The sequence below is a fragment of the Gymnodraco acuticeps genome, unplaced genomic scaffold (assembly GCF_902827175.1).
Source record: "Gymnodraco acuticeps unplaced genomic scaffold, fGymAcu1.1, whole genome shotgun sequence".
Taxonomy (NCBI): domain Eukaryota; kingdom Metazoa; phylum Chordata; class Actinopteri; order Perciformes; family Bathydraconidae; genus Gymnodraco; species Gymnodraco acuticeps.
This window is the reverse complement of record NW_022991443.1, coordinates 1,326,545-1,351,273: the sequence shown is the minus strand read 5'-3', so window position 1 is coordinate 1,351,273 and position 24,729 is coordinate 1,326,545. Positions and strand designations below refer to the sequence as shown.

General features: G+C 39.6%; 1 protein-coding gene across 2 annotated transcripts in view; it reads right to left on the bottom strand.

Annotated features, from left to right (window-relative positions):
- Positions 1-1,242: 1,242 nt before the first annotated feature.
- Positions 1,243-24,729, bottom strand: part of ptpn11b (protein tyrosine phosphatase non-receptor type 11b) — a 46,356-nt gene continuing 22,869 nt past the window's right edge. The window contains exons 3-16 of one of the 2 annotated variants that reach the window (XM_034196369.1): positions 19,802-19,996; positions 16,697-16,889; positions 16,462-16,581; positions 16,216-16,329; positions 11,410-11,506; positions 11,117-11,196; positions 10,426-10,581; positions 9,437-9,568; positions 7,796-7,950; positions 6,248-6,315; positions 6,005-6,156; positions 5,298-5,398; positions 5,079-5,208; positions 1,243-1,539 (exon numbers count right to left, since the gene is read on the bottom strand). In XM_034196369.1, coding sequence (XP_034052260.1) covers positions 5,121-5,208; positions 5,298-5,398; positions 6,005-6,156; positions 6,248-6,315; positions 7,796-7,950; positions 9,437-9,568; positions 10,426-10,581; positions 11,117-11,196; positions 11,410-11,506; positions 16,216-16,329; positions 16,462-16,581; positions 16,697-16,889; positions 19,802-19,996 — 1,651 coding nt within the window. In that variant the 3' untranslated portion in view covers positions 1,243-1,539; positions 5,079-5,120. The remainder of the gene's footprint in view (positions 1,540-5,078; positions 5,209-5,297; positions 5,399-6,004; positions 6,157-6,247; positions 6,316-7,795; positions 7,951-9,436; positions 9,569-10,425; positions 10,582-11,116; positions 11,197-11,409; positions 11,507-16,215; positions 16,330-16,461; positions 16,582-16,696; positions 16,890-19,801; positions 19,997-24,729) is intronic. The other variant, XM_034196370.1, reaches the window with a different exon arrangement.

Below are 24,729 nucleotides of genomic sequence, written 5' to 3'. Positions count from 1 at the left end.
CATTGATTGATTATTTCTTTTTTTCAGAAAAAGGTGGAACACATTGTCTAGTTTTTATTTGTTGGACTTTAGGATGATCAAGTGGTTCCTTTTTAAATACGTTGGGTCAGATTTCAATGCTTCTGTACTTGTATTTGATCAGGATATTTTGGTGCTGATCCTGGAGCTATAAATAGCAAACAATCTGGCAGACGGTGCCGAGGGCTCAGCGCTCCGCAGCACCACCGTCTTCGTTATCGCATCACTGACGTGGGCTTACTCGCCCCGCTATCATCAAGCCTGGATTATGTCCATCTTCCAAATTACTTTTCGGAGACAAATCTATTCCTCAATCTCAGGCAGATGGCCATCTGGCCCGCGTCATAATCGCCCCGTTTTCCCTCGTCTCCTTGTGACCATCTCCTCCGACAGATGTTGAACTGCATCAGACTCGCTGATTTACGAGGGCAGCCAGTCAAAAACTGAGCTGAGAGACGGCCATTCAGGAATCCTCTCCACCTGTTTCTGGTCAAATGTGGACCGCTATTACAATCTATCGATAAATCATCTTAAAATCTGTGGATGCTGCTCAGACGACTGTGCTCAAACGTGATCTCTTCCACCATAATGATTCTTTATAAAAGTATGAATTTGAAGAATCTCATATGTTACACAAATGTTAAGAATTATTGAAATAATGAAAATATGGTGATTTGAAGGACAGACATTTTCATGATTGAGTTTATACTCAAAGTGGGACCAGCTGTAGGCCATCCAATGACAGACAGGGCTGATTAATTTGTTCAAATGATGACCTCAAATTCTCACAGAGCACAGAACAGCTGATTTGCATATGCAGAAAATCATATGCCGTACAAACAAACAAATACCTTTTTTTAAAAGCTGAAATTATCATGATAAAACCTTTTGGAGGAAAGGGCTTGTTTGCCCTTCACCTGTGCCTCAGGGTCCTTCAGCAGGCTACGTAACGGTCCCTGCGATCACTCAGCGGCCACATTAATAACCGCCACAACTGGAGAGACCGAATGCCTCAAAACAGTCTGAGGCTCAGGCTCAAATGAAAGATGGAGAAAGAGGAATAGCGAAGGTGAATTCTGGCAAGGAGCAGACAAACAGCTTAGCTTTGACCTCTTCACAGGTCCCGTACAGTTCTGTTCTATTCAGGCCAGGGGAACACTCCTAATTTTCCTTCATCCAGAGCAAAAACAACTTTGATTTCCAGAATTTGGAAAAGTGGTAAAAGTTGAGGGGGAACAGCACGATTTAGAGGGATTACAGACACATCCTGAGTCAAGGCACTTACGCTGAGAAAGAAAGGAAGTGGGGGGAGAAAGGGGGGAGAGTCCTGAGCGAGAGCATTATGCTGTGGAGTCATCCTCTCTACGGAGGGTAAGCTTTGACTCGGTCCAGCAGGAGAAAGGGGGTCGGCTCGCAGCATGCAGCCCAGGCAGGGTGCACTGATGCTGGGTGTAGTCAGAGACTCACTCCCTCCTCCCCCAGAGGGATTCAGGCGCTGATGAAGCGACACCTCCGCTGAAACTGAAGCAAACACAAACAGACAGGAAGACAAGTGGAGTTAATGGCTGGTGTCACTTTGAATCATGAAATCAGGACAGGGTGTACATCAGGATATGGAGCTCAAAGCAGCATTTATATAGCATGCAGTAGCTACACACTAGATCAAATCCAAAGTTTGGATTTCAAATGTAATTTGATTTTAAATACGTTTTAGATTGACTTGAAATGCTGTTAAGCAGTCAGAAATGTAGCTCTGTTGTGATTGGTTAACGGCTTAGAGATGCCCTGCCCATTAGCCTATCGGGTTATAATGTGTTGTAGCGCTAGCAAATAGAAGCGTGAGTGTTACTTGGAGATATACAGTATCATATATAACTTCCAAGTGAACAGAGGAGTCCAATAAAGGCGTTTCAGGCAGGGGGGAGTTGGTGGGAGAGAAACTGCCAATGGTGGGAACTTTGGGATGTTTGCCTTTGCAGACCATTTACATGCACAGAAATAATAATTAATAATAATTCCTTACATTTATTATAGCGCTTTTCCAGATGCTCAAAGCGCTTTACAAATACACATTACACGTATCATACATGCAATGGTCATGTACTGTGGACAATACCCACAGGAACAAGTTCAGGTGAAGTGTCTTGCCCAAGGAAATGTGTATATCACAGCTCAGGAAAGGGAAAACTCCAAAAAGCAGTATAGGGCCCCTTTAAAACCATATTGTATGGCTCTTTATGGGCCATACAATATATAAGAAAAACACTTTTTTTTAACGCAATGACATGTAAAAAGGATGAAAACAATATGCATATTTTAATGCCCCATAAATAACTTGAATTCCTGCCTCACAATGTATGCCTTCACAGACCATTCAAGTCACAGTTTAAATCAATATCTGTCCAAAATGCCATCATTTTATGAAATGATCCTATAAGTTACCAAATGATTATCAGTTCGTACTTAAGTCTAAGAGGATGTTTGTGCCAAATTTACAAAAAATCCCTTAAGGCATTACTGAGATACTGGAACACATACTGTAGTTCTAATACTGTGGACATTGCTGTTATTTTGTCCTCATCGGCCCCCCATCCCGTACCAAAACCATCCAGAATTTTAACTTCACCATTGACAGCCACACTCTATGCCCCCCCCCCCCTCACATCCGCAACTTCGGAGTCATCTTCGACAGTCAGCTCAAATTCAATCACCACATCAATCACATCACCAGGACCGCCTTTTTCCACCTCAAAAATATTGCCCGTCTCCGCCCATCACTCTCCTCCTCTGCTGAAACCCTGATTCATGCATTCATCACTTCACGACTCGACTACTGCAATAGCATCCTCTATGGCAGGGGTTCCCAAAGTGGGGGTCGCCAGATGATTACAAATAAAAAATTGATAATTAAATTAAAAAAATGTCTATCCACAATTGTTTAATTATTATTAATAATAACGTGTGTGTGCATAGACATTTTGCAGGGGCGGACTGGCCATCTGTAGAATTTCCCCACAGCGAGGCGCCCCGCATTGACAAATCACTAGCACCCCCCCCCCCCCCCCCCCCCCCCCCCCCCCCCCCGCGTTCCAACATATCCAGAACTCTGCTGCCCGCCTCCTCACCCACACCCGCTCCCGACCCGCTCCCGAGACCACATCACTCCCGTCCTCCAGAACCTCCACTGGCTCCCCGTCCGTCACATAATCAACTTGCTCATAACGCACAAAGCCCTCAACAACCAGGCCCCCCCCGACCTGCTGCACCACCACACCCCTTCCCGCTGCCTCCGCTCATTAGAAGCCAACCTCCTATCCATCCCCACCCGCATCAAGCACCGGACCTGGGGGGACAGAGTCTTCTCCGTCGCTGCCCCCTCCCTCTGGCACTCACTCCCACAACCCATCAGAAACTGCATTGAACTCACCACCTTCAAAAAAAACGTACAAAAACTCACCTCTTCAATCTGGCTCTTAATGTGTGATTGTGTTTGTATTGCTTGATTTAAATTTGACTTTAACTATATTTATTTGTTGTTCTTTTCTTTTCACTATCTCTGTAAAGCGACTTTGAGCACCTGTAAAAGCGCTAACACAATAAATCTATTATTATTATTTTAGTATTTTTAAGCATAAAGAAAAATCTACTGAATAAATTATGAAACATTTGGTTAAATGTACTTTTCAACTGGAGATGAAAACACTGAGTATTGTGCTGATATCCCCAAAGCAAAGTCACTACTTGAACACCGCTGGGTTCCCCGCCTGCTTTAATAATCACTATGAGAGAGAAAAGAAGGGTTGATTATCATTTGAACCCTAAGTGAATCTTTTGTTGCTTAAAGGTTGAGCTCAGGTGTTTCCCTCCAGGCTACTCTATCATTTTAACCATGAAAATAATCCTTTTGAAAATAAATGAATCATTATAAAAGTTTTAACAGCATTTAGCGAGTTATACTGCGTGTATCCGTGAGGTTTAACAAAGCTTATTCCATTCCTCATTAAACATCCATAAAGCTCAAATATGAAGCATTTGAAATGCTGCATTGTTTATGTCCATCTCTTAATAGCCTTTGCTGGTGCATTGCAGAATATCATGGAGTGTGACTATTGGTTGTGTTTGTTGCCTCACTATGCATGTACATCTTTATGCGTGTGTGCTAGATACACAAACACCCACGGTACGCCAGCGATGGGAGTAAGGGCACCACACGCAGGCTTTAAATGTTTTTTATCAATCACACAGTTATGTGTTAATTGTTATTTATTACCTTGTTTTTATTTTGGTTTTTGTTTGTGAAGCACATCACTACATAACACCTGCGCTTCTATTGGCTAGTGCTCCGACACATTGTACCTTATCACACAGTTATGTGTTAATTGTTAAGGGCCGGGACATATGTAAGCGGTTGATCAATCAGAACAGAGCAGGCCAGCTAACCAATCGGAGCAGACTGGGCTCTGGTTTCAGACAGAGGGTGAAGAGAGGTGCTGCAGCACAGGCAGTATGAGACGAATAAAGAGCTGTTTGAACATTAAAGCATGGAGACATGTCCCAGTAGAGGAACACAATATGAATATGAAACCTGAAAATGAGCAGATAGGATCCCTTTAAATTCTACATCTAGTTCTTTATTTGTACATTTATTTTCTTATTCCGACAACTTACTTAAACTAGACAGATTTTGTCAATTGCACACATTTAATGCACTTTTTTATATTTCATTGTTGGAGGAGCCTGAGAATCAACATTTTACATGTCGAATAAAACCTTTGAATCCTTTGAATCCATATAGAAAACAGCGTCATAGTAATACAATTATAATACTTTACAGGGAACCTTCAAGTCAACGCTCTATTTTTCCAAAAAAGACAAAACCCTACAAAACAATTCTACCACATTTACTGTAATGCAGACCTTTTTACCACAGTGCTACAGTCAAAATGATTTTTCACAGCAATTGAGATGATACTACAGTTGTATTCACTTTTTCAGGAGAAAAATACCAAAACAAGTTTAATTTCAGAAAAAAGAGGCTGAATATATTTAGCAGTACTCACAGGGAGGCAGGCAGAGCGATGCGGAGGTCCACAGCGATGCTTTTACCTCCTGGTGTTGCTGCTAAAAGACGTCTGAGGGCTCTTAAAGTTGATGTTCTCGTACACACTCGACGCATCATCATTTGTCATCCTACAATAACAGACAGCAAATAAAATTCTCTAATTTTGTGATTAAATGTTTGGTAGTTGCCACTTCATTGTAATATGTGTTATACTTACACAGAAGAAGAACGCGAGGATGTCATGTTGGATTTGGACCTAGAGTTGGTCATCTGGGGATATTTGATGTTGGAATATTCCCTCTCCTTCAGCTTATTCCTCTGCAACGTGACAACATGACAAGAGGCAGATAAAAGACAAACATCTCCAAAAGAAATTGCAATACAAAATGTAGACCAGTGTATTACGGCCAGAGAATATAAATAATTACAGAGCCAGACAATCTGTCCAGGGATGAAAAATAGCCTCTTGGCTAACTGGCACATTTACAGAAATGTTGATTTATGTGCACTGTCCCTGTTGATGAATACATAAATAGAAGGGGGATAATAGTTGGAGAGTTTGAAAATGTCATTATTTAGTCACCCTAATTGACTTTTTACACTTAAAATGATCCCAACGGGCCTATAGCTCAGTTGTACTGCAGCAATGTCCCCTCTGTCTACCCCCTTCAACTTTGTCAATTGAATAAGGACACTGTTGACCCAGGAAAAAAACATCAACAGTGGGACAGCATTTTGCTGAGGTGTTTACTAAACTGATGTTTACCTCAGTGCTCTAGCTTTCAAACCATACCACACACTATTCTCCTTGGGAACTCAAACACATCTTACGATAATATTTCAAAGCCCTCAATACTGTGTCAAAAAGGGTTATTATATGTTTTTGTGTCTACAGTATTGTTGATTTCCTGTGTCGTGGAGTACCTGCTCTTCCTCCAGTCTTTTCTGGGCCGTTTCTATGTACTGCTGCACAGCCATGTAGATGAACTTATACTGGGCTTCTGTCTGCACCATGCCCGACCTCTGCTGCCGGACCCTCTGGATGGTCTTAGGGATGTCGATGTCACAATCTAGACCTAGAACGCGATCCGGAAAATTAACAGAGATGAAGGGAAAATATTCAAATGTATTAAAAAAAAACAGTGTTAGTTTTATAAAGTCTCCTACCTTGGCGGTTAATAATGTCAATAAGGATGTCCACGACGATAATGGTGCCTGTCCTGCCGATGCCTGCACTGCGGGGACAACAGAGGGAAATCACATTCAGTTACACTTACATTCAATAAGCGTCAATGTCAAGGTGAACAATAGATGTACCTTCATCTGAGAGCATATTTGATACGACCCAGACAGTTATGAAAAGTTTAACATGAGCATCAAAAGTTTTCTCATCCCGTACATGACAATCGGAGTAACACATCAAAGTCTAAGGTTATACATTTCATTTGCCAACAGCTATAAACTTGAATGTGTTGTTGTGTCACATATACAATGCTGTTAGATCTCCTAGAGAACTCAGAACAGCTCAGTGTTGTATTCACAATAATACATTCATTTAACAGCAGCCGGCGGATCAGTCAAGTTCATGAGCCAGATGTGTCTGCTTTCAGTCTGTCCGCGTGTTTGTAGCACACTGGGGGATTGGTAGCACGGAGTACAGGAAAACAGCTCTATCTTTTATAAAATGCCTCAAATATTCATAAAACCCTATAGTAGGTAAAATACTGATAATTCTGGCTTTGTTTTTTTTTTTAAGTGGTCACAGATTTATCGAATCAATCTCCTCTTAATAATAATTTAATAAAAGCTAATATTAGCCCACCACACTTTTTTTAATACCCTCTTGTATTCTTTTTTAATTTCCTTGCAGATACTCGAGTAATTGAGCTATTAATACCACAGAGTGCTTTTTTGACATAAATGTTTTCTTTGTGTTTAAGATTAAAAATATAATATACAAAAAAAGCATCTAAAACGCTTCTTTATTTGATTTGTGATTAGTGATTATTTTCCTTTGCAAGTAAAACAGATCAATATAAGTACAACTTGAAGAGCATTATATTAGTAAAATAGGTTATTTACACATCAGTAACATCATGTAAATGTATCTGCAATCGACAACATGGAGCTTTTAGTCAAATTACCAGAGTTTTAGTAATATTAATAACCTTGTTAATTAGTTTTGATGGTTCTAAACTGATGAAGACATACAGTAGCAAGGCAATAAGTACAGTTTTTACCTTAATTATAGCGCGCCCCAGTGGCCACTTGAAACAATATTTGATTAAATCCTGAATTACTCCATTTGTATTTAGTGATTGAATTGTCAGGTGTCCACCACCATTTAACCATCTCATGAGAAATGTAATCAACATGGCTAAGAAGAACAAAAAAGGAAACGAGCGAGTGGTGACCCACAGATCATTTCAGCAATACAGGATATCCCACCCCGCCTCAGAGGAGTTTATACAACATGAGAATGAAGTGATTGCTGTTCAGATCAACTTTAACTTTAGTAAAGATCAACTCTGGTGGGAGTAAAAACCACAACCTTTAAATCACCTCTCCTTTGTTCAACTAGAAGACTAATGTGCAGACAAAGCCTTTGTTGTTTGTCTCTGCTGTAGAGCCATGTGGCTCGATTAACTAACATGTGGCTCGATTACAGTGTCTGAGGGCCAAACTTTTTATTTCACAAAATAAAACTGGTAGTACCTGCAGTGGACGACGATGGGTCCGGTGTCTGGAATGGTGCTCTGGGTGCGGTTGACCTCCTCCAGGAACCAGAGGACCCCGCCGGGCTCGTTGGGCACGCCATGGTCTGGCCAGCTCAGGTACTGGTAGTGCCACATGTACCTCAGAGGCTCCTTCTACATACAAAAAGATGATGAGCTGAAGTAGTCAAAACACTTCCCGTACCTGTTGCAGTAATATTACAATATTAGTGTTGAAGCAATTCATGGTTGTATTAAATGTAATAGGTATAGAGTGATATCATCATTATATCAGTGTCATTTCGTGGTTAATTTGGAGAAGTTGTCAATGTTTTTTAGAGCAACTTAAAGGTAGGGTAGGTAATTCACTTCAGATACACTTTTTGTTATATTCCATGCAATGCTCTTAACATCCCGATAGCAATGAATACATTAAATGCTTTAACAATAAATATATACAAATATTTCATCTGTGGATGCTGTGGCGCTGTAAAAAGCAAGTCCAATTATCTGCCTCGGCCCGGATCAGATAATTGGATGGCCTACCTGCCTGTCAGCCACAGACTTATCTCGTGCCCTCATTGGTCATGTGCGCGCTCGTGTGTGTTGGAGGAAGGGCTCTGTAAGGAAGTTTGAAGGAACGGGCAGATTTTTTTCGGTTGTGTATTTTCAAATTCTAGCGCACTCGAGCTGGTTTCTCCATTCTTACCTACCCTACCTTTAAAGCATTGGGTTAATTGGTATTCATTGGTTTACAGGACAGATCGGGAAAGGCATATTTGTTTTATACCACAGGGAAGGAGTTAAGTGGAGGCAGCAGCCATTGTTCTTTGTAATGTTTTAACGCCCAAAACAAAAAAAATAAACTTCCCAACAAAAATTATTCCCGGGACAATGGACTTTATCCTGCATCCTGCAAACATGTCATTAAATTCATAATGTAGGTAATAGGGGAAATAATCATCAATACCCAAGCATGGTTTTCTAAAGTTTAGCTAAAGCTAATATGAAACTTCAACAATACTATTAGATAATTTAAGTTGGTTTTCCCAAAGATTCCCAACGTTGGTACAAAATTCCATATTTGTGTTATCTCTGATTTGAGAACTGTAACAGATAGATAAACTGTGGTAGTCACTGGCAGGCTTTGTTGCTGTAAATGTTATAATTAAAGCAGTACTAATGCAGAAAATGGGGAAATAATCATCAATAGCAAAGCATGGTTTTCTAAAGTCCAATGCTTGAATCAGCTTTTATGAGAATTGTGGAGTATGTGTCTAATTTCTATCATGCTGAGTAACTAATGCTTAGGATGGGTTTAAAGTAAAGGATTACAGAAACCAGAAACCCTACTTTTACTATCTCGCTTTGCTATCGTGTTCTTGGATCCTTGAAAGCCATGCGGTCATCCTTCTCTAAGTATAAGCACGTGCTGTAGGATTGTGTGTGTGTGTGTGTGTGTGTGTGTGTGTGTGTGTGTGTGTGTGTGTGTGTGTGTGTGTGTGTGTGTGTGTGTGTGTGTGTGTGTGTGTGTGTGTGTGTGTGTGTGTGTGTGTGTGTGCGTGTACGTGTAAGTGAGGGGCTAGATAATCCGACCCCAGGTTAGTGGGTCGACTTTGATTGAGTGCAGTGCTTTCCTTACCCGGTCGAGACGGGTCACCTCCAGCTTCCTCAGGATGTAGTCCTGCGCCGGCCGCTCGTCCACGTTCCTCACCAGAATCTTCCCAAACTCCTTAGTGCAGTGGAGGTCGGGCCAGTAACGGACACATTTGTTCTAAACCAGGAGGGAATCGGAGGGAGGAAGATGGAGACGGAGGGTGGTATTAGACAATCGAAAGAAGCAGCTCATCTCAAGCAGCTTTCCAATCAGCTTAACTGTCATACTATCCATGTCAGCCGTCTACCTCCCCACCCCCACACTCTGCCAACCATCATCCCTACTACACTCCAGATAATGCCCTCCCATTCTGTCTTCTAAATGAGAATGCAGGAACAAAATGGTTGACCAGCTTTTGGAGCACTGCAGATTTGTACAGTTCAACACCAGGACATGGTTCTGTGATTAAAGTGAAACAATACATAAGAACCAGTTTGTTCTTACAGGATGTTGTCTTTTGTAAAGTATTTGTTATCAATCTGGTTGTTAAGGCAAATCTTAAATGAATTGCATTTGAGTATTGTAGTGGATTTGTAACATTTAATTTTGTAGATGTGGAGTGTTTGGCTCAGGCCTATTACAAAACCTTAAGCCTCCAATCACAGAGCACCCTGGAGTTCACAGATCTCCATCATTACAAGCAATCAACAGCAATCAGCTCAAAGAGGAGAGACAACAGAGAGCGGTTAGGACTAAATGCTAGAGAGAGCAAACCAAATAGAACTGGGGAGAGTGCTTTCATAATATAATCTATAGTCCTTTTTAGTACCACAATAAGGTTTTCTATGTTTTTAGTCTTTATTCTTCTGTGTATCGATGTCTTTGTATGTATGGTAAAAGCTACCAAATACCTTCATTTCCCTCAGCTACACCAGCTATACCAGCTACAATCTACCTCTCTCTAGAAAAACATAAATATTTCCACTGAATTTGACTTCTAAAAATGTGCAGTGTGTTTATCACCACTTGCTCACCCTCCCCCGCTCCATCTCCTTCGTGGTCATGACGATGACGTGTGTGTTCTCCTGATACAACATCTTCCAGAGGTCCACGGCCGTGTTCTGTAAGCACCCTTGGGTGGCGATGAAGACTTTGCCCTCATCCACGTGGATCCCATCTTCATACACACTCTGTACAGTGTGGATCATTATACAGTGGATTAAGTAACATAGACAATAGAAATATATAGAAAGTGATTGTTTAATGTCTTGATTATTACATTTTCTGACTAAAAGAAAAAAAGAAAGACAGAAATAAATATTTGAAATGTTAATTCCTTGATTAAACATTTCCTAGATTACAGGGACAAAGGAAGTAAGAAAGAAAGTAAGAATGATGGAAATAAATAAAATAGGAACTCAAAAAAGAAAGAACATAAGATAATAAAAAGAAGGAGAAGGTAAAGACAGAGAGAAAGAAAGAAAGGATAAAAAGAAGGAGAAAGAATAAGGAAAAAGAATGACAGGAAGAAAGAAAGGAAAATATATTTTTTTTAGCGATTGTTGAATACGGTTGATACTTAATATAATACTCTCCTCTATCAACATGTGTTTTACGTTAAGGTGAACTATCTTGGGTGTTTGCTGAACGTTTTGTATTACTGCCATCTTTGGATAATCTACAGTTCAATAGATAAATGGCCTGTTCAACTGCTCTCTGACTCACTCTGATGTAGTTGGCATTGATGTAGTCCGAACCAGGACAATCTGGATCTGCTTCCCTGAGTTCCACCCGAGTTGTGTCGACTGAAAACACAAGGTCAATATTATACTAAATATACAAAGAAATGTCAACAATTGACTAAGATCACACTTTTAAAACTAATGTGAATTGAGGGGCTGAGAGCTATCAAAGCAAAAGTCTTCACACTCTGCAGAGGCCTCTAAGTTGCATATTTGTGTCATTCTTTCCACAGGAAGCTGGAGAGACAGGAAATGGCAGGTTGTTGCGTGACTCACAAGGGAGGATATTCTTGTATCTGTTTTTACTCTTGTTTTCTGGCTTCTGGCCTTCTTTCCGGGGATACAGCAGTTTGCACTCCTGCTGCTGAAGTACCTGGTAGTAGAAGAAAAGGAAAAAGGAAAAGTGTGAGGTTTTTTTGTAACCCCTAGATTCCACCGGGTCCGTCTACGCCGCGGTTTTGGTCCGGCCTCCTCTAGCGTCATACCCTACCGGGCGCGTTTCAGAAGCATTTCAGAAGCGGAGCGTCTTGCCTGCCGGCTCACAGTTTTTGTTGATTTGGGCATATTTCCTGGACAGGCTACTTTGTACAGACAAAGTTAATAATAATTGTACCGTAATATTCCAGTTATAAACGACATGAATCAAAAATGTCTTGCTGTATTTTAGTGGTAAAATAATTATTCCATATATATAATTTACACAGTGCCTGTAAACCGGAGGAGAACGCTGGCATTTCTCCTCCTACTTGAAAGACTACGGAGGGATAGGGTCTGCAAAATTAGTTTGTGTGTGTGTATATATACAGTGGGGTAAAAAAGTATTTAGTCAGCCACCAATAGTTCTCCCACTTAAAAAGATGAGAGAGGCCTGTAATTTTCATCCGAGGTACACTTCAACTATGAGAGACAGAATGGGGGGAAATAATCCAGGAAATCACATTGTAGGATTTTTAATGAATTAATTGGTAAATTCCTCGGTAAAATAAGTATTTGGTCACCTACAAACAAACACGATTTCTGGCTCTCACAGACCTGTAACTTCTTCTTTAAGAGCCTCCTCTGTCCTCCACTTGGTAACTGTATTAATGGCACCTGTTTGAACTCGTTATCAGTATAAAAGACACCTGTCCACAACCTCAAACAGTCACACTCCAAACTCCACTATGGTCAAGACCAAAGAGCTGTCAAAGGACACCAGAAACAAAATTGTAGACCTGCACCAGGCTGGGAAGACTGAATCTGCAATAGGTAAGCAGCTCGGTGTGAAGAAATCAACTGTGGGAGCAATTATTAGAAAATGGAAGACATACAAGACCACTGATAATCTCCCTCGATCTGTGGCTCCACGCAAGATCTCACCCCGTGGGGTCAAAATGATCACAAGAACGGTGAGCAAAAATCCCAGAACCACACGGGGGGACCTAGTCAATGACCTGCAGAGAGCTGGGACCAAAGTAACAAAGGCTACCATCAGTAACACACTACGCCGCCAGGGACTCAAATCCTGCAGTGCCAGACGTGTCCCCCTGCTTAAGCCAGTACATGTCCAGGCCCGTCTGAAGTTTGCTAGAGAGCATTTAGATGATCCAGAAGAGGATTGGGAGAATGTCATATGGTCAGATGAAACCAAAATATAACTTTTTGGTAAAAACTCAACTAGACGTGTTTGGAGGAGAAAGAATGCTGAGTTGCATCCAAAGACCACCATACCTACTGTGAAACATGGGGGTGGAAACATCATGCTTTGGGGCTGTTTTTCTGCAAAGGGACCAGGACGACTGATCATTGTAAAGGAAAGAATGAATGGGGCCATGTATCGTGAGATTTTGAGTGACAACCTCCTTCCATCAGCAAGGGCATTGAAGATGCAACGTGGCTGGGTCTTTCAGCATGACAATGATCCCAAACACACCGCCCGGGCAACGAAGGAGTGGCTTCGTAAGAAGCATTTCAAGGTCCTGGAGTGGCCTAGCCAGTCTCCAGATCTCAACCCCATAGCAAATCTTTGGAGGGAGTTGAAAGTCCGTGTTGCCCAGCGACAGCCCCAAAACATCACTGCTCTAGAGGAGATCTGCATGGAGGAATGGGCCAAAATACCAGCAACAGTGTGTGAAAACCTTGTGATGACTTACAGAAAACATTTGACCTCTGTCATTGCCAACAAAGGGTATATAACAAAGTATTGAGATGAACTTTTGTTATTGACCAAATACTTATTTTCCACCATAATTTGCAAATAAATTCTTTAAAAATCAGACAATGTGATTTTCTGGATTTGTTTTCTTCTCATTTTGTCTCATAGTTGAGTTGTACCTAGGATGAAAATTACAGGCCTCTCTCATCTTTTTAAGTGGGAGAACTTGCTTAACACTGATTTCTTATATAATCTTTGCTTATTAACAAGAACACCTATTTTAAAAGGGGCCCTATTATGCTTTTTGGGGTTTCCCCTTGCCAGTAGTGAGTTATTTACGTTTTTGTGCCTGTAAATCAGGGGTGTCAAACTCAAGGCCCGGGGGCCAAATCCGGCCCGCGACTTCATTTTATGTGGCCCACAAGAGCTTGCAAAGAATATATGTTTATTATACGATTACATGCCGATTTACAGAAGCACGTTGGCCATAATTGCCCAAATTTGTCCCCCTCAAATTTGACTTTTTTCTCAGAATTTGACTTTTTTTCTTCTAAATGTCACTTATTTTTTTCAAAATGTCACTTCTTGTTTTTTATTGTGACTTTTTCCCCAAAATGTGGCTTTTCTTTTTAAATAATTTTGTGACATTCACACTGAAGAGACTTGCAATTATTTGCCCAAGACTTCTGCTTTCAGTCGTAGTTAATCATGAAGTTATTATTACCTTATCCGATAATAATCCAATGCAGAGGCAATAATGTAATATAATACATTATTTTATATATATGATATATTTATATATGTATTTTTATATAGTCTTAAAATTACAACCGCCCCTTTGAGTGCAACCATAAAGCTGATGTGGCCCACGATGAAATTGAGTTTGACACCCCTGCTGTAAATGGTCTGCATTAGGGCTGAACGATATATCGTGACATGGCGATAACCGCGATATTCACATTGCAGGGACGTTCATTTTTTTTTTTTAGGACGTGCGATATTAAGTAGGTAAATTAACTCAAACACGTCATGCTACAATTATTTTGCTGCTTGCTACAAAAGGAAAACTTGCACGGCGCTCATGTCAGGGCTACTTGAGTGAGTGACATGCAGGCTCTGCATGCACAGCAAACCACCAATCACAATCATTCTTGATCAGATCACAGCGGGCCCCGTCCCGCTAGTTTGCAGACCATCAAAACACCGGTAAAAAATGAGCGAGGCACAGGAGGACAATACCGGCGAGAATGAAGATTTACTTCCAAAAAGAAAAGCAACATCTGGAACTATTTTGGATACAAAGAGGTTCTTCTCTTCTTCATTCACAGATGAACCCCCTTATTTGAGGGTAAGCAACAAGCATTATCATGACATGTTAGATCATGACTTAAGGTATGATGAGTCAACCAGTTAAGATCCAGATGTCCGTGACTAAAATCCTTCATCTGGTTAAATATAGTTAAAAAAAACGCAATATATATCGCAGGGGAAAAAAATATCGCAACGTCAGTTTTTTTTAATATCGTGCAGCCCTAGTCTGCATAGACTAATAAACCCAAAGCCCCCCCCCCTCTGCCTGAAACGCCTTGATTAGACTTGGGTGTTTATTTCCGTAACATAATGACAGCACTAAAAAAAAGAAATCACGCTTCTATTGGTTAGTGCTCCAACACATTGTACGAGATCGGGGTCGGGACAGCTTTAAGCGGTTGACCAATCACAACAGAGCTGTCCAGCTAACCAATCAGAGCAGACTGGGCTCTGGTTTCAGACCGAGGGTGAAAAGAGGTGCTGCAGCACAGGCAGTATGAGGAAAATAAAGAGCTTTTTGAACATTAAAGCATGGAGACATGTCACAGTAGAGACACAACATACAAATATGAACTAGAAAAATGAGTTCATATGCTCTGTGTTAAAACAGTTTGATAGGCCTTTTATACAGTAGGGGTCAATCTGGAGTGAAATGGCATGTGTGTTCAGGTTTTAGGCTTAAAAGAAAGCGTTTCAGATTGAAAGGGCTCAAAAGCTATACTTTCTAACTTTCTAAATAAACTAATTTTGGATCTACATATAGGCTCTTGAAGGGTAAAATATGTGAAGCAAGTACAGCACGTATCTACAGTCCTTAAATTCCAACACTTATGCCATAAATACAAATTGGAGACAGCTTAATAGTGTGTTTGTCATGTATATTATGTCACTCACACACACTTTTACACAGAACATGCAGTAAGCAATTCAAATTCATTTGAAAGATGATGATCTAAATCAAGATTGGAGCCTAGGGGCAAGAAATCCAACGACCACACATTGATGAGTAACAGCGATACTGTAAACAAACATGCGCAGTAAACAGCTGGGATTGTAACACCTACAGAATAATAATCTGACACTATGGAAATGATTCACATTTATTGACCTGCAAGTTGTAAGGAGATGAAAAATACAGGAACATAAGAGCATGACACAAGATAAGCCTCTGCGTCATTACTCAGAGATTAAGCTAGCATAAACACATTTCCCCTGATGAGCAAGAAGACAAATAACTCGCTGGGTAAAAAAACTGATGTAATCCTTCACAAATGAGATGGGTAAAAAAAAGTCATTATAAAAATTGCATTTTATATGTCTTTAATATTTGAAATTCTTGCTATGGAAAGTAATGTACATACTCTGTACTCTATGTTAGCAATATAGAAATCACAGGTAGAATTAGTAACTGAAATGTAAAAATCTGCTTCACAAAGGTTGTGTGTACAAAAGCTATTAATAAACCTTCATCCTAAGTAAATGTGCAACCCAGCAGGGCAGATGGCACTCAAAAGAGTAATTTGCACAACTCAGTTATCTCATTTGTTCTCCTAAATATGGCTAGACTCATCCAATGTAACCTGAGCCTATTTTTAAATACAACTTTTGGACACAAAAACTATCCACAAGCTACATACCTCAAATTCTTCCCAGAATCCTTGTTTGGGTTTCTCAGAGTTGTCTGCCACTTTGTTGAGCTCTCGTACCCTGTTCTCAATGTTGGCTGCATTTATCCTCGTGGCATTAAAGGGCTGTCACGTCGGGACACGGAAATGTAATTAGTCAACAGAGCAAAACAAGTGAGTTGATTAAATTAACAAAAATATTGCAACATCATTAAAATACTGTAAGCAAAATATGTTTGTTTTATTTCTCTTCCATACCTGTTTTAGATGCACTACGATGCCACTTTTCTCCACCATGGGGTTCTTCTTGTAGTGATCCACCAGGTCAGCCAGGGTGTCGAACCTCTCGCCGCCTCCCACGTCGTATTTACCGTCCTGCTGGAGGCAAACATCTACAGTTCAACCACAGTAACAGCTGCTCCGTGGAGTTCCGAGAGCGCTTAAAAAGACATGCTGTGGAGGTAGTGTGAGTGGTGAGGGAGAGTTCGCTCACCTGGTAGCGAATCATAACGTGGGTGACCTTGGTCTTGCGGTCCAGGTTCTCGTGTTTCTCCTCGTTGGTGAGAACCGAGAGGACGAAGTCGCCCGGTTTACTCTGGCTCTCCCGTACCAGGAAGCTCCCGGCTTTGCCTTTGTCTGTGAGCAGCTTCTCTGCATCTCGCCCAGAGAGGTGCCCATGGTACCACCTGAAAACAGAGAATGGACGTTATGATAGAATGTGCAAAGTAACACGTTAAAGGATTGATTATTTATGCCAATTGATTTTATGAACAGTAAATCCTAAAATAATGTTTGTTTTTGGAGTTTTTTGGCATTCAATAATTGAATCGGTACACTCTGTTTTATCTTATAGGCTTCAGCATTCTTTAATGCTACATTATAGAAGTGCTCTGATAAGAGGGGAGAAAGAACTGTAAATCCTGATCCAACATTGAAAAAACGAATAACTTTTTTGTGTTAGGTTTAATAGCCAAGATGCAGGCACAACAGTGCGATGGACCATTTAGAATTCACCTTGTTTGATAACATTGTTATTGTGTAAAAATATAAATTATAGCCACTTTAAATTATGTTTAGGACATTCAGGATCGAAATAAAAATGATATAAAGAAAATGCAGCAGGTTAGACCTTTAAAAAAAAAAAAAAAAGTTAAAATCAGCTTTGATTATTTTATACTGCGTTCACCGTCTAGAGCAGCTCAACCTCAAGAAGAGACAGAAGAGAGTTCCAAGAAAGACACATTATCAAGATAAGGAACACGAGTTGAGAGAGAAGTTGGACCAACTGAGGGGGAGGAGCAGCAATATGCATAGTGAGCGTAGACTCCTACTCGAGAATGAAAGTGTCTCTTGCATCGGTGCAGCCTCACTCAGCCGCTGATGTTTAGATGAAAAACCTGCATGTGTGTTGACTTTATTTTTCCTGTGTGGTGAGTGTGAATGTGTGGAAGGCTCTGACAAGAGACGTATGTAGAATGGAAAAACTAAATAAACCACAACCACAGATCAAAAGTCTTAAACTTAAATGGAAACTGCATTTGCAGATTTGTATGCACATAATCTGGACAGTATGAGAGGAAACTGAGCTCAGCTGAAAAGCGACTATTTGATAATGATTATATAATTGTGATATAAATCCAATAATACACCAGCTGCCTTAGTCTCCCATTTAAATGAAGACGAGTAGGTGTGATGAAGTTCATAGCTGCGTCCCACCTTTGTGTACTCTCTGGAATAATGTTTGCGTGTGGATAGTCTGTGAGCATATACAAAAACAGCAGCACCACCCACTCAGTTTGTTTGAAGATGCCTTTGGGAATATAACACTATTTATGCATGTGGATGTGGAGAGCATCTGAGTCTCATGTGTGGGAGTGCGTGTATACAGAGCAATGCATCCTCCCTATAAACAGTATGAGTAAACACGTGTGTATGGGTACACCGAGAGCGAGGTAATAAACAACACTTCTCTATTTCTGGCCTGTTAAAAGTGTAGCTTGCTGGTAATGTAGGCCTGCATAATCATTTTATATTATCTCGTAAAGGCTCTCAATCGAACGGCATTGTAATAATCACGTTTTACTAACAATTGATGGTCCTTCAATTGAAATTAGATGCTAAACAATAAATAAACCTTTTAAAGCTGGACCCCCCATCTCAAGGGGCCAACCTTAAATCAGGTTTTTTTGAAGCTGCAATAATCAACATTATAATCAACACTGGATCATGTGTTGTATGAAAGTCGTCATTTGGAGATAATTGTTTTATTTTTGCTGCCAAAGCAGGCAGCTGCTTTCAGTGAAAAGAGCTCTGATCAATCCACTACAAGATACTTTCCATCTCTAAACAGCAGACAAAGTGAGAAACTAGTATGTGAACTAGGGGTTTGAAATGTAAACATAATGTTTTGTGATACTGTATCAATTCTGTAAAATATAAGTAACAGCAAAGATATGTACCTTCTCAAACTAATGCTATAATATTGGATTTTTGGGATACACATCATTTGGTAGTGTGTTCTTTATATTTTTTCTCTTACCTAAAATGTATTTGAAAATCATTATGCATTGCCTTGTTTAAACTTTAAGGTCGCAATATATTTATCCATAACCTCTGTAAAATCATACGGACAGTATTGTATTGCCAGATTCTAGCCACTATGAACATAATGAAATGTGAAGCAGCTAAAGATCCAGATATTTTACCTTGGCTAAACCAAAAGTGAGCTAAAACGACAATTTGCCGATATTTATGTATCACTTCCCAAATGTACTCTATAACATAACATGACGGTTTTATATAAATATATGTTTTTTCTTTAAGATATTTCAATTTCTTACAATACCATTTCTTTTGGTGTTGTTCCTGCATTATGGGCCGATCTTACCACGGAGCTATCCAGTGGCCCCACAATACGATTATAAGAGTATCAGTGAGGCTTTTCATTTGATAGACACTCAGTCATTCTAATCTCCCTTGTACCTTATATTAATAATCAATGTAAACCTTCTTAGTCAACTATAGGAGTATTGGTTTATTTGATTTCCCCAACTGTACATGTTTTGTTCTGGTAGAAGTGGCTTCCCAATACACACTGTAATTGCAATTCTACACTGATCTCAAAACAACCTCTTTCAGTTCAGTATGCTGGAAATGCATCATGAGGACGCAACACTTTAATGCATAATATTACATTTAAACATTTTCGTGCCCCCAAAACATATTGAAGAAATTACAAGGATTTAATATTTAGTCAAGAGTTGTGTTCTCTGCAGGACGGAAAAGCCTCACAAACATCACTCAGGCCATAACAGGATACTGCGACTGCCCTGGAAGCTAGACTAATAACATTTCTCAGATGCTTTAGCTGCTTCTCATGGCAGGATGAGGCTTTACTGCCTGACAACCCTGAAGCTGTAAGAAATAAAAATAACTGTCTGTCGTCGGGGAGAAACTTCCATGCAGTTTTAATGAGTTCAGCCAGAAGAGCATCGTATCCATCTGACCTTAGATAAAGTTTAAGTATATTTGTATCCATCTGCCTGCATTTATCTGCATAGTTTATCTGCATGTGTGGGTGTTGGTGTTTTGTGGGCACCTCTCAGAGGTGGGGTCCTTGCAGTTGAGTGGGTACTTGAGCTCGATGACATGGCCGTTCCTCTCGCGCAAGAGGTCCTGTTGCTCTGTGTAATACTGCACCAGCTCGGCCAGCGTGGCAAACTTCTCGCCTCCGTACAGGTCGTAGTAGTCACCCTGGTTCTGGATCTTAATGTGGGTCACCTCATCGTTGCGCCTGAGGGGAAAAAAACACAGTTAATGACAGTTAACACAGTTAACACAGTTAATGTATGTTAAAAGAAAAGTGGACCGAAGCACTCAACATTTTTTCCCTGGTGCCTTGGACCCTGCAGATATTTAAACTCACACACATAAACAACCACCCACACACGTTTAGAAATTCGAGACCATACACACTTTCGCACCCACACTCACTCACAGAGCATAAATGCATATACACTTTAAAAATGCTCAGCTTATCAAGCCATCTGCTCCCATTAGAACCTGATTTTCTTAAAGACACAATCTGCAGTTCGTGGTGATTCTCTTATACTAGTTTGTAGTTATGTAATGACAGTATGTATACTAAACAAATGTGATTGCCTTTAAAGTGGTGGCTCCGACCCTGTGGAGTGCTCTTCCTATAGATTTCAGATTGTTGTCATTATGTGTGATTGCAAGGTCTATCATTTTTAACCATTTCTATTCTTGAGAAGCACTTTGTAAACTTTCTCTGGGAAAGGTGCTTACTTACTAATCCACCGCATTGTGTTTGTGACATTTCTCTGCAACAGTGAAGATTTCCTTGCAAGGCTGAACATATTTGCACATTGTATAAGAAGTGAATATCTGCTAAATATACTGTAACAAAGTGAATGTGTCAACACCGGAATGATTAAATAAGCTAGCGAAGAAAATAAAATGCAGAAAAACGCTAGGAAGCTGTAGTGATTTCAAACATACTAATCCATTTATCATACAGAAGGTTTTCACTTTGCCTTCCTTACACAAAATCTTCTCGCAAGGGATCATCCTTTTTTTCTCAACACTAAGTGTGTGGAGGAACGCTGTATTGTGATTGCGGAACAATACAACAGAAACGCGTGCAGCTGGAAGACTGATAAGCCAGAAAACATTTGGTACAACTTTGCATATTCAATGTCCTTTGACTGCTTTGAATAGGTGAACACAAATCTGATAACACACCGACAAAGACACACAGATCTTCTCCGTGAAGTTATTCGCCTGGAAGCACGACATGCAGCTCAAGCTTGATTGCAAAATGTTTTTCCATTTCCTATCTCCAGTGACTTTGCTCAACATGTTAGCAGAGGTAAACAAAACATCCTGTTCACGTATCAAGAATGACGACACGCATACTACAGAGGGGGGAACTTATGCAAGCAGGCAGTACTATCTGATCTGCAATGTATATTACTTAGTCGATACAATCGGATTAGCGGCTAATGGTCATATCAAATGGCACAAATCCCATTTCCCTCCATCACTTTTCTTGTTGTCCTAATGAATTTCACATTCTTCCTTTCCACTCAACATATTGTAAATCTTCTCCTTTCTCTCCATCCCGCTCTCCCACTATTTCCTGGTAATTGCTTTATGGTTCTATTAGTGGCTGTTGGCAGGGAGCCACAGGTCTATGGGCCTGTTAAAGGCCTCTCCTCAACTCTCGGGGCCAAAGCCCCCTTTTCTCCCAGAGTTTAACACCATTAACACTGGAATGAGCCAACCACGTGCTATTAGATTTCCATCCCGCTATGCCTTTTTCAGACATTAATAACATGTATGGATTTATTACGATATGGCAGTCTTCTTTACAGAGAGAATATAGGGAGCCACGGTCAGCATCATGTCCGCTCGGCTCTGTCTTATTACTGTTTCGATACATTTCAAATACTAGCAAGATTTTCTGTATTTTTCTCGTTTTATGTAAAAGGATAAGAGACGTAACTTTAATTAGGCAGCATTCACCGTCAGATGAAAATCTATTGATCTTTTAGTGATAACTGAGCCACTGTTCTTTTGATATACAGCATAAATGATTAGATACCACAGGTCTATTTCCTATCAACTATAAAACTGTCTGTTTGTGCCTTATTAACATCAAACTAAACAAACCAGCAGAAAGTACAGCTATAGTTTGAAACCAACAGCATCAGACTGGACGCGTTAATGAAACTGCTGAAATACAGACACCATGACTGATTGATTTCTACTCAAGTACAGTTCATTTACATTATTTTATGAATAATATTTTATAAAAAGTAAGTCACTTTTTCTCAGGAGGGGTTCTATTATATTTGAATGTTATCTTACATGTATATAGGTTACTTACTTTTACCTTCACACATATCTGCAATCAATTGCACAATGTTGTACTGCTTTTTTTAAACAAAAAATACAATTTATTATATATGGCAAACATATTGTATGTTGCACTGTTGAGAGTTTGGAATATTTTCATTGCCAACAAAACACTAGGTTTAGTGCAAGTGACAAAAAACCTAGAATCTTTAAAAATACTTTTTGCATCTAAATATACAAATAATATCCAGCTTAATACTGCAAACTGGTAGCAGTGACTCTTAAAATACACATGTGAATACACATTTAATAAAATGCCTTAAGACAGTTCCACGCTGTTTATATATATATATATGTATATTATAAATACGTATAAAATGGAATAAATTAGCAAATGTAAAGGGCTATATAAAGCATTATATTGTATAGATATGCTACACCGTGCCTAATTATGATCATGTGAAGGTTATAAATATTGACAATTTTGCAGTGCCTTAGGGTGTAGGGTGTGAAAGAATTGCAGTTTGCCATGATAGTAAACTTACATTTAAAAAACATCACTGACCAACAAAAAAACAGCACTGGAAAATTGCACAACACAAAGAGTCCTTGACACCACAATGTCAAGAATACATGCATTTAGGCCGCAGAGTGTGTTTTGGGGCCTTTTGGAGGTTGTTTTTGCGAAGCGTATCGTTTAAGGCACTTTAAACCCTTTTGAATGATTCCTTGTGTGTTAGTAACCTACCTCATACAGTATATCAATTAAGTCGCTCTTCTTTAGCAAATTGTTATGGATGTTTACAGTACAAGCCATTATCACACATTTAATAAAAATAAGGCAGGTTTTCCCTTCAGTTTGATGCCAAGTAATGGGCAGTAATGTGATTCACGCAGGAGATATACAGGCTGTTGTTGCACACCAGAAAGACTCAATCACAGGTATGTCGGGAAAATACCGTTAACTCTGAAAGACAAACAAGCAATCAAGGTGTTCCCTATAATTACTACAATACAAATTGTAGTACAACAGCAATATGAGAAGTACAAGGTTGTTCCTCCTTCAGACAGAAGTTCTGTTTTTTTATTATTAAGTGAAAGCAACATAGTGTAATTTTATTTGACATGCAAAGCAGTGTTGGAAATAGAACTGGTATATTGTTCTGAAAAGGTGCTCACAATTGGTTGGATTCACTGATAACATGATATATTAATCTCAGATATACTGCTTTGCTTTGCTTCATTAAGTAGCAAACCGTTTTTGAATCAGTTTGATAAACTAACTAGTAAAATAAGAAGTTTACAGGGACAACTGGGACATGCACTTAAATACGCAAGTATTCTGGCTCAGAATATATCATATATATATATATATATATATATATATATATATAAAATATGACTCGCTTAGCCCTGAAGCTATTCCAAGAAATATGTTTCACTCAATACAGCCTGAAACCACTGAGAAATCCCTTTGACCATATCCAGTCAAATTGAAAGTGATAAAGTTTGGGCCCCTTATTCAATTCCCCTTTTGTATCTCCACATACTGCTCTGGTTTTCAGCCTAAATCCTAAAGAAGGCATGTTCAATATCTGATTTAAAATGTCAGAAGTTATGTCAAGTGAGTGTGTCCCAAAAGCTTGTGAACAGGAATACATTTAAGGCATCACATGGTCAAATATAAATCCTTTTGAACTTCTTTTTTTCCTCAGTTTATTGGACTCACTTTTGAAAGTTCTGCAAATTAAGCCAACCAGGAACTGTTTTAACTGTTAAAACCACCAGTATCATCCAAACTGCGTTGTACAATAGACGACGGACATCACAGGGCTACACTTTGAACAGATTGCTATTTCTTGTACAGTTGGGAGAGTTCAATGTAAAACAAACATCCCTAGCAGATAATCATACACCTTTTGATCGCTATATACAAACACCTGCATACATTTACATTTTCTATTTCACATCTTTTTCGCAAGCAGTACATTTAAAAAAAGAAGAAGAAAAATAAAGCCTGCACCGAATTAAAATATATGGTCTGGATTTACTACACAATTTGTTAAACATAACAGCTAAGTGACAACAACGGGAGTTTCTGTAGGCTAATGCCACATTGGTATATCATAATATATCATATATACAAAAAAGTATCTTTTAGCATGCCGGCTAGAAGAAAATAGCATACTTAAATGTAGGGTAGGTAAGAATGGAGAAACCAGCTCAAGTAAGCTAGAATTTGAAAGTACACAACCGAACAACCCTTCCTTCAGACTTCCTTACAGAGCCCCTCCTCCAACACACACGAACGTGCACATGACCAATGAGGGCACGAGATAAGTTTGTGCACGACATGGAAGGCCATCCAATTATCTGCCGCGGGCCGAGGCAAATTATTGGTCGTGCTTTTTACAGCGCCACTGATGACATTTGTTTTATGTATTTATTGTCCAAGCATTTAATTTATTCATTGCTATCAAGATATTAAGAGCATTCCATGGAATATAACAAAAAGTGTTTCTGAAGTGAATTACCTACCCTACCATACTCACTTAATCTGGAGCAGTAAGCATTGTTAAGTAGCATAGCTCAAATAGTTGTGTTGAATTTGCTTTAGAATTTCTGCTGTTCAGGAGGTGTATATTG